Source organism: Mus pahari, chromosome 4, assembly GCF_900095145.1.
Source record: "Mus pahari chromosome 4, PAHARI_EIJ_v1.1, whole genome shotgun sequence".
NCBI lineage: Eukaryota > Metazoa > Chordata > Mammalia > Rodentia > Muridae > Mus > Mus pahari.
In genome coordinates, this window is record NC_034593.1 from 82,921,602 (window position 1) to 82,931,878 (window position 10,277).

General features: G+C 42.8%; 1 protein-coding gene across 1 annotated transcript; it reads right to left on the reverse strand.

The window, feature by feature from the left end:
* Positions 1-654: 654 nt before the first annotated feature.
* LOC110319763 (sperm mitochondrial-associated cysteine-rich protein) lies at positions 655-4,874 on the reverse strand. Its single transcript, XM_021195306.2, has 2 exons — positions 4,633-4,874; positions 655-1,351 (listed from the first exon to the last, which is right to left on the reverse strand). Exon 2 carries the CDS (start codon positions 1,329-1,331, stop codon positions 894-896), a length of 438 nt encoding a protein of 145 aa, XP_021050965.2. The 5' UTR covers positions 1,332-1,351; positions 4,633-4,874; the 3' UTR covers positions 655-893.
* Positions 4,875-10,277: the final 5,403 nt, after the last annotated feature.

A 10,277-nucleotide genomic window follows, 5' to 3' on the forward strand; every position in this document is an offset into this window, starting at 1 on the left:
AAGTGTGAGAAGAGCTGGGCCTGTCAGACCCTCTGTCTCCTACTTTAAATCATCCCTTGATGCCACCATCTCTTTTGAAGTGTGAAATGGATGCAGGTGTACATCCCTTGATGCCACGATCTCTCTTGAAGTGTGAAACGGATGCAGGTGCACAGCAGCTTATTCTGCTCCAGAGCCAGCATCACACCAGAGGCCTCACTGGCGCTGCCAGCCTTAATTTTGCTGAGTCCTCTACCTTTGATGCTGCCAAAGCATAGGGCCCTGCAGTCACCTCGGGGGCATTATGGAGATTTCTTTCATAGAGAATCGAAATTTCTCCAGAGAATTGGGATTTAGAAATTAGACACCATCCCTTTACCTAGGACTGAAGGGGTCCCAGTGATATGGGACTTTCACTTTTAAAAGCAAGACAGGAGCCAGGAATGTAGCTGTGGCAGAATTTAACTTGAATAAGACCATGGCTTTTGAACTCAGCATAGTCCAGCAAAAAATGAACAAAAACCCAGGAAGAGTATGCCTTACTCTGTTCAGCAAAGGCCCATGCCTTGGGCATAAGTTTTCTATCTCTAGAGCTCTTAGAATGTACCCAGCTTGCTCCATTAGGCTAGACTAGTGAGATAGTGTCACATGTAAATGAAAGAGAGGGAGACAATCTTTTATTTGCTCTTTTATTTCTTTGCTATCTAAATGTCAGGATCACTAGACAAGATGTTTCTATCCTTTTCTACCTTCCATTTCCAGTTGCAATAGTAGCCTACGGTTAGGTCGAAATGGTAGCTTATGGTTGAGCGGACTTGTTGGTTATTGTGAAAACAGCATCTTTACAACATAGTCTTAGCCTGACCTGTAGTAATCCTATACCCTTTGAAAAAGGGCATGATGTCAGGGACAGTCTACTTGTTTGACTTCTTCTGGTTCCAATTGGCTTGAGCACCTGGAGGGGACTGTGGTGATTGAGAGCCCCTCTCCAGAGTTTGGCCAGATGTATCAGAATCTGACTCAGTCTTGTTCTCCGAAGAGCAGCAGGTAGGTTGAGCGCAGCAAGGTGGCGGCTGTGGGCAGCAGGTGCACTTTTTGGGGCAGCACGAACACTTCTGCGGGCAGCATGGTGGTTTCAATGGACAAGGACAGGTGGCCGGACAGGGACAGGGACAGGGACAGGGGGGAGGACAGGGGCAGGGCTTTGGCGGACAACATGGGGACTTGGGTGGGCAGCATGGGGATTTGGGACAGCAAGGTGGTTTCTGCGGACAGCACGGTTTAGGTGGGCAACATGGTTTTGGTGGGCAGCATGGAGAGGGGCACTGGTTGGTTTTGGATGGATCACTCATCTTCTTTAGAGTTGGAGTTCCTAGGGAAGAAAAGAATATCCAAATGACTATCTGGAAGTTGGCTTTCATCATCACCTTCTTTGGTCTCAAAATGCATCTAAAACTCCAGGGTAAAAACTAAGACCTTGGTTGAGTAGGGCTGGCCCTCTCAAAGGCCACAGATAGTACTCATCCATGCTGTTACAGGTATTTATGTGTCTGTTCCTTACTAGATAGTCATTGTTCAGATAAAGAATATAAAGTTATGAATATGAGATAAATTTGCTTAAAGATTCTTAGTCAAGAATAAAGAGACCTTTAGGCTGATTTTGAGTCACTTCATAAGTTTTATCTCACCTAATTATGATTACACCAGTGTAAAAGGTGAGCACTTTATTCACGTCTTTAAATATGATGGCAACCGAAATTCAGACATCTACTTCAGTAGTTTGTAATCTGATTTACCCAGATCATGTGTATATTCAAGTCTAAATGTGGTTTCTAGGAACCTAGGTAAAATCCGATTCTCAGAACCACCAGTTGGCTTTCTGAAAGAACCAGATCATTCCATTAGCCTTGTAACATGTGCCACTGGCTAATGTCAGCAAGAAGACACTGATAAGTCAGTGCCCAGGCATTGCAAGGGCTAAAGTGCAAGGTTTAGCTCTATAAGCCATAGGCTGATGCAGCTCCTCTCACATCTCCTAGCTGTTTTCTCTTAGGAAGCAGCATCAAGGGTTAGGAGGAAGGAACTTGACCTTGGAGATACCTCAAACAAAACCATTCAAAAATTTTACAATGATTTTATTCTTTGGTAAATAGTGAAATATCGAATAACTTTGTTTCAGCTCAGGTCAAAAAGTGACTAAGAATTCAAAGGCAGGGAGACTAGGGTTGTCATGTAACTGGAAAGTAGACATGCAAGGAATCAAGATGTTCTTGTACACCCTTAATGCATACTCAGTTCAGACAACCACACATCCATGTTGGGTAGGTACCAGGCCTGTCAGCCCTGTCACCCAGGTGGAGGCAGATGTTGTTAGAGCAGTGACCACTTAAATGTACACTCAGCCACCCTCCCAACCTGTGGCACCCACATGGAGTTTTTAAAAAAAACACCCTCTGGCACAAACTTTTAAAATGCTGCCAAATATTGATGTGTTTATATACATGCATATCTGTGTGTGTGTGTGTGTGTGTGTGTGTGTGTGTGTGTGTGTGTGTGTGTGTGTGTGTTCATGTTCTTTAATCATGATACATTTTATCATGATACAAGAAGGGAATTAGCTTGAGGTTTGTGAGAGTGCCTGTGGTCTGGATCAAGTTGAGATTAATTACATTTTCTCATTAGGGTCTTCAGTTGAGACCTGGGTGAAGAACTCCTCTAATGGTGTCTGCTCTGCTAAGACTTTGGTCTCCTGGAGTGGACCCTTCCACCTGAATTCCATCATTTCCTTTCCCCAATCCTTAGACTATCTTCTTGTTCTGTTGTCCAGAAGATTCAGGAACTTCTGGAGACAGAAACTATAAATTATTTTTACCAGATATCACTTGTTACCCTAGGAAGAAAGCCCTGGAAACGTGCAGAGTTCTTGAATTTGGTGGTTACTAAAGAAACCTGTAAGATGACCTATAATGCCATAAGAATCACTTTTTATGACATCATAGCAGACACTAGGCCTTGGCTGTCCTGGAGGATGGGTGCCAGGTTCTTAGACTCATTCCTTTTCCATCTGGGAGTTCGACCTAAATCCAGTTTACACTTGACAAACTGGGTCTCAATGAGCCTAGGTGTGTCTGATACCTCCACCCTGTGGGCACAGTGACTTTCTGACTGTCAAGCTAATTGCCAAGTCCCACCTGTTCTCTCTCCACTCAACTTTGAGATCCTTACTCTGAGCTTTCCATGTCGGAAGAACCACTGGCATCTGAGGAAGATCTTCTGTATTCCTGGATGTAGACAGTGGGGATTTTCATAGGCCCAAGGGGGCTCTGAATCCCCTGGACCATAGTAGCAGCAGGGACAGAAATGTGAAGGGAGAAAATCTCCTGGCTATCAGTCCTTCACACTTCTGAGTTTCTCCCTTAGTGATGAAGCTGAACTGTCAGGACTGTTTCCATTTGGAAAGGATGTGACTTTGGGGGACAGATGTTTTAATTCTCTTGTAACTAAGCCTACCAGTTATAAATGCTTTTTGTCCTTTGTTAAGAAACTTCTACTTCTGTATCAAAAAGATGATCCTGGAGCAGCATTACTAAGGGGTATGGGTGGGATAAGTCATCCATTTCCTCCCTGGACAAGCGATGTCACAAAGGGGCTGAGCTTGCATATCTGCCTAGCAATGCCCAGACTTGCCTGAGATTGAGGTCAGTAATAAGGAGACAAACAGAATATGACAGACACATTAGCATAGCAGTAGACACTAGGGCAGCCAGGAATAAGGGAGGGGTCTCTGAGTCTCTACCATCTTGGCTTAAAGATATTTCACAAAGTGTACGTGTGTGTGTGTGTGTGTGTGTGTGAGAGAGAGAGAGAGAGAGAGAGAGAGAGAGAGAGAGAGAGAGAGAGAGAAGAGAGAGGAGAATGAGAGGAGAAAGAGAGAGAGAGATTAAATAATTCTGCACAAAGTTCATGTTCTGGAGCTCATGAAGCCTTATGCAGTGAGTTTGGAGGTATATATCTGTGGGTAGTCCCTTATCTGTTTCTTCACCTTGTTAGCATCTACTCCTTTAAGGGCCTCAACCTGAGGCCAGGCTCAGAGGAGGATCCAACACCCTGTGTTTCTTCTCTATGGCTTCTCTTTCTGAGTTCATCCTGCTCCACTATTTATTCTCTCTGCCTCCTTGTCTCTACCTATCTCCTCTATTTCTCTATGTCTCTGTCTCTGTCTGTCTCTGTCTGTCTCTCTCTCTGTCTCTCTCTGTCTCTCTCTGTCTCTCTGTCTCTCTGTCTGTCTCTCTCTCCTCTCTCTCTCTCTCTCTCTCTCTCTCTCTCTCTCTCTCCCCTCTCTCTCTCTCTCTCTCTCTCTCTCTCTCTCTCTCTCTCTCCTCTAACTTGAAAGACAGTATTCTAAAAGGACAATTCAGACCTTCCTTGTCTGTGTTTTAAAGTCCCTTTCACCAACTGTTGACTTGTTGGAGTTTTATAACAGTACTCCCACAGTTGATTTTCTGCTTCTCTTTGATCAGCACAGACATTTTCATCTTGCTACTGTTCTAATATCTTACATGCTGTGCAGTATTATGTGGACATCATTAAATGATGACTAAAAGAACAAGTCAGAAAAAGAAGACCCAACAAGACAAGGCTTGTATGTGTTACCTGATCTGGCAACGCAGTTCTTCGTCAGGCTCTTCTTAGTTCAGCATTTCCATACTTGATTTCCGGTGTTGAAAGTAGTTTTCTGGATGTTTCAGCAGATAGAATAGATGCTGGATCTTCCTCAGCAGTCTAGTGAGTCCATGACTATCAGAAGCCAAAGTCTTCTGACCCAAGTGCTCTGCTACCCTCCCCTCTAAACTCTCAGCTCTTCTATGACATCATAATACTCTCCCCAAGACTCTATGACTAGTCAGCTGGTTCACCTTTGCCCACTGCTGGTTAAACTGCCTGCTTGTCCTTGGCTTCTCTTGCCAAAGTCCAAAAGTTCTTTAGCTAATTCACAGCATACCATCCCCTCCCAAACAGTTTAAAGCACAAACTATATTGTCTAGACTGATACACTGTGTCTTTAAAAGCAAGATAAGATACAGCCTTTCTTCTTGGAAAAAGCAATGTTTACTGAGACTTGGTAAATAGCCTTATAGGAGCAGGTGAAAAAAACATTTCCATTTCAGATCTGGAAAATGTAAAAATTATTTAGTATAGGAAATGGAAGAGGACCATTTGGCAGCAAAGCTCACTGTGGCAGGGTCAGAGTGAGGAGTATGGAGGAGAGCTCTGCTGTGGGTTTGGATGAGTAAGAGCTCAGACTATATCCTGAGGACAATTGCATCTGCTGGAAGAATTTACACAAGGGATATAGGCTTCTCATCACTATGATACTACTCCCAGAGTTCAGATTAGTCCATCCAGTGGCAAATTTTGAAGATAAGCTCAGTTTCATTACCTAACATAGTAGTTAGACAATTGGGTTATATTTATTCTGTCCCTCCCTTTGCCCAAATCTCTTTAAAGATAGTGACAGGAGTTTCTAGAAGTAACTCTTGTCCTTCACATATGCAAGGCACCAAGCCACAGCACTGACAGAAAGATCCAGTACCCCTGGTCAGTTCCTCGTGGTCTTCTAACCTGCATCATATCCTAAGTCATGGTTGATGGCTCTCACCATCTGTATCATTCTTCAGATAACAGTGTATCCAGTCCAAAGACTATAGAGGCCTCTGTAAGTTGACTTTTGGAGAATCTTCCTTATTCTTGGCTCATATATCTCTCTAGAATACCAAACTTTTATATCTGATTGTTTACTTGTTATTCTTACAGATATTCATTACCTCCTATATAATTTACACAAATTTCTAAAAGCAGTTTCACAGATCAATGAATATTATTACATTCATTGTTCTCTACCAATTTGATATGTTAAAATTGTCTTAAGTAGTTTAAGTTCTCACTAGCATTAAGCTCTGATTTGTTCTTTTTATTTTGATTTTAATTTTAATTTTTAAAGATTTATGAATCCCAGTGTCACACAACCACCATACCACATACAATAAGCAAGTATGTGGTAGAAAGATAGTAGAGAAAAAGACAGAAATGGTGCATGCACTATGAAGAGAGACAGAACTAGAGAAGTGAAAGTTGGTGAGGATTAGCCTGATGTGAGTAGCCTGCCCCGCCACCTGAAGCCATGGTGAGGTCCAGGCCTGTGCTGCCATGGAGAGCCATGTCTGAGTCTATGGGTGGCCCTTCAGCAGCAGGGGTCTGTATTGATGTCCCATGTCTCTGTACCATGTTACCACCAAAGGCCATGTGGACATCCTTGTCTACTTTGCCTCCTGGACCCACCTTGATATCTGAGGGTTACACAGAGTTGGCCCTGCCCTTTACCAACTGTAGCACTTGTGAGAGCTGGCCTTCTTCTCACCTAGGCAATACAATAGAGCTGAATCTGGTATCATGGGCATGGTTGAATCCTCCTGAGGGAATGAGCCCATTCTCCTCCATAAGCAGAAGAGCTGGTCCTGCCCTTCACTTGGGCCAAGTGGGAGAGCTGACCCTGGAGGCACTGGTACAGGAAAGCTGGTAAGCTAAACAACACAGCCACCACACAGGCTCAGATCCAGGCCTTTGAGTTGGCACACCCCAACTTCTACCCCATTTATGAACTGCTGGAGTGCATGAAGAGGCTGCTCCTGTAGAACCAAAGCAACAGAAACTCCATAACACAGGACAACAGGGTATCTGAGAAGAACCCCAGTGAAGGTTGTTAGTATAGCAGAAGCCAGAGACCTTGAACCAGACCAAAGATTCATTGCAATGAACATTGGCAAGTAAAGTTGTTTGAGCAAAAAGGTATACTATGTGATACACCATGATATACCATAGTTTCCGCAGCAAGATATTTTATTTTATTTTTCATTTCTTATGGTTTTTTTTCTCTTTTTTGTTGTTTTTATCCTTTGTTTTCTTTTGGGGGAAAGACTGCAAAGGCAGAAAGTAGATATGGAGGAATGGGGAGATGAACAAGATTGAGGTACATGAGTGAAATTCACAAAAAAAATCAATAAAAATTTTTAAATGTTTATTTTTTAGTTGAAAATATATTTTTATGCACTATTTTCTGATCATAGTTCCCCTCTCCCAGCTTCTCCCAGCTCTGCTCCACATATCCATACATGCAAATTCACACCCTTCCTTTCTTTCTCTCATGAGAAAATAACAGACATTTAAAGTAAAATAAAATAAAGCAGACAAAAAAAAGAGGACAAAACAACCAAATGAATAAACAAAGAAAAGGAAAGGAGCCAAAGAAAAGGCATAAGAAACACATAGAGAGGCACACACATTTGCACACACATGAGCCTTTCTGCCTTGGACCTGTGCATACTGCCATACTCACATGTGCTTTACCACTGTCATATTTAAAAGGCCTTGTTTTGTTGGTGTCGTATTTAAAAGGCCTTCCATCTTTATTGGCTCTAAAAACATCTTTTCTCTCTCCACACAGATTCCTAGCCCAGCAGGGAAGGATTTGATAGAGCCATTACATTTAGGACTGAGTGTTCCGGGGTCTCTCAAAAACTGCACATTATCTAGTCATGGGTCTCTATATTTGTTTCCATATACTGCAGAAGGAAGCTTCTATAATGATGGCTGAGCAAATCTGATGACACTGATCACTGAGTTTAGCAAAATGTTAGTAGTCATTTTATTGCTATGTTCCTTTAGCAGAAAAGTAATATTTGGTTTTACCCTAGGCCTCAGTTACCCAAGTCTCAGTTTCTTGACCATCAAAGCATTGTAAACCATGGGTTTCATCTCGTAGAGTGGGCCTTAAATCCAATTAGACATTGGACTAAGTTGGTTAAATTCACAACTTTTTTTGCCACTCTTGCATCAGCATATTGTAGGTTAAAAGGTTTGTAGCTGCGTTGTTGCTTACTTTTCTTCTCTGCTACTGAAGAATACCTAGCAGTACAACAAACTCTAGTCAGTAGGGGTTAAGGCTCTGAGTGGGCGCTACTTGCTGAGTAGTGGTTCAGCAAGTTATGTGGGTGTTGTTTTCAGCAATAGGGCCTTGCTATCAGTTTGTGGAGAGCAACAAAAGTCTTTGCACTTGCTTGGGGTGTTGGGGGGATTCTGTGAGGTCCCTTTGGGCAGTAGTGCATTTAGATGTAATCCATTTCTGGCACTGAAGGTTTTACTTGGTGGTAAGGGTTATCTGGTTGAGGCTTTGTCATCTTGCATTATTTGATGACTCCATTTAGAAGTTCTCTCTCTCTCTCTCTCTCTCTCTCTCTCTCTCTCTCTCTCTCTCTCTCTGTGTTCTGAAGTAGGTTTGCATATAGCATATAACATATGACTCCTCAAATAACCCTTAGCTGTCCTTTCCCATGTTCTGTCTCTTACCCACACTTCCATCCCTCTCTCTCTCTGTTTAATCCTCCTGTTCCGGTTTCTCTCACCCTCATTCATCCATAACTATATACTTTATTTCCCATTCTTCGTGAAATCCATCCCTTCCTTGTGTCCTCGTCTCTTAATTTATACCTAACTTCAGTGGTTATTTCTGTCTTTTGGGGTTAAGCTACCTCACTAGAGGTAATTCTTTTTCTCCATTCATATATCTGATTTTATTTTTAAATAGCTGAGTAATATTCTGTTGTGCAAATAAACCACATTTTCTTTATTCAGTGATCCACTGACAGATGTCTAGACTGTTTCTAATTTCTGGTTTTTGTCAATAAAGCAACAGAGGACATAGATGAGCAAGTTCCTTTGTAGTAGGATGTAGAATCCTTTGGGCACATGCCCAAAAGAGGTATAGCTGAACCTTGAAGTAGATCTGTTTCCAGCCTCCTGAAGAACCAGCTCACTGATTTCCATAGTAACTGTACATGTCTTCATTCCCATCAGAATGGATGAGTGTTTTCCTTACCCCATATTCTCATTAGCATGACCTGTTATTTATTTTACTGATTATGGACTTTCTTATTGGTGTAAAATGAAATCTCAAAGTAGTTTTGATTTGCAGTTCCCTAATGACTAAAGTATTGAACATTTTTTTGTTTCTCAACCATTTATTTTTCATCTTTTCATAACACTTTTTCTTTTAGATCTGTATCCCAGTTATGACTATTTTTATTATAATTCTTTAATCTTTTTTTTTTTACAGTACAGTCTGCATCTCCCTCCAGATCCATCCTCCGACTGTTCCTCATTCCATTCCTCCTCCCCCTGTCTCCAAGAGGATGTCTCCATTCCCCCACCCCACCCCCATCCCACCAGACCTCTCTACTCCCTGGGTCCTCAAGTCTCTTGAAGGTTAATTTAGTATCTTCTCTCACTGAGGACAGACCAGGCAGTCTTGTGCTGTATTTGTGTCGAGGGCCTCATATTAGCTAGAGTATGATAACTGACTGGTTGATGGCTCAGTGTCTGAGAGATCTTGGGGGGTACAGGTTAGTTGAGACTATTGGTCTTCCTATGGGGTTGCCCTCCTCCTCAGCTTCTTCCAGCTTTTCCCTAATTCAACCACAGGGGTCCCTGGCTTCTATCCTTTGTCTGAGTGTAAGTATCTGCATCTGACTCTTTCAGCTATTTGTTTGGCCTCTTGGAGGGCAGCCATGCTAGGTTCCTGTCTGTAAGGACACCATAGCATCAGTAATAGTGTCAGTCCTTGGAGCCTCTCCTTGAGCTAGCTGGATTCCAATTTGGGCCAGTCACTGAACTTCCCTTCCTTCAATCTCTTCTCCATTTTTGTTTCTGCAATTCTTTAGACAGGAACAATTCTGGGTCAGAATTTGTGACTGTGGGATGGCAAACCCACCTCTCCACTTGATGCCCTGTCTTTCTACTGGAGATGGACTCTACAAGTTCCCTCTCCCCACTGTTTGGAATTTCATGTAAGGTCCCTCCCTTTGAGTCCTGAGCGTCTCTCACCACACAGTTCTCTGGTGCATTCTAGAGTGTTCCCCCACTTTACACCTCCTGAGGTTACTGCTTCTATTCTTTCTGCTCACCCTCAGGGCTTCATTCCTGTTCCCAATACCTGGTCCATGTTCCTCATTTCCCCTTGCTGCCCCGTCTCCCACCCAGGTCCCTCCCTCCCTCTCCAGCTCCCAATTGCTTTCTTCTCCCTCCCAAGTGGGATTGAGGCATGCTCACTTGGGCTCTTTGGCTTGTTAACCTTCTTCAGTCCTTTGGAGTGAATCCTAGGTATTCTGTACTTTTTTGTCTAATATCCGCTTATTATTAAGTATATACCTTGCATGTCCTTTTGGGTCTGAGTTACCTCACTTAGG

Bases quoted from the DNA above. Each gene is read 5' to 3' on its own strand.
- LOC110319763 (XM_021195306.2), bottom strand. From the start codon at position 1,331: ATGAGTGATCCATCCAAAACCAACCAGTGCCCCTCTCCATGCTGCCCA.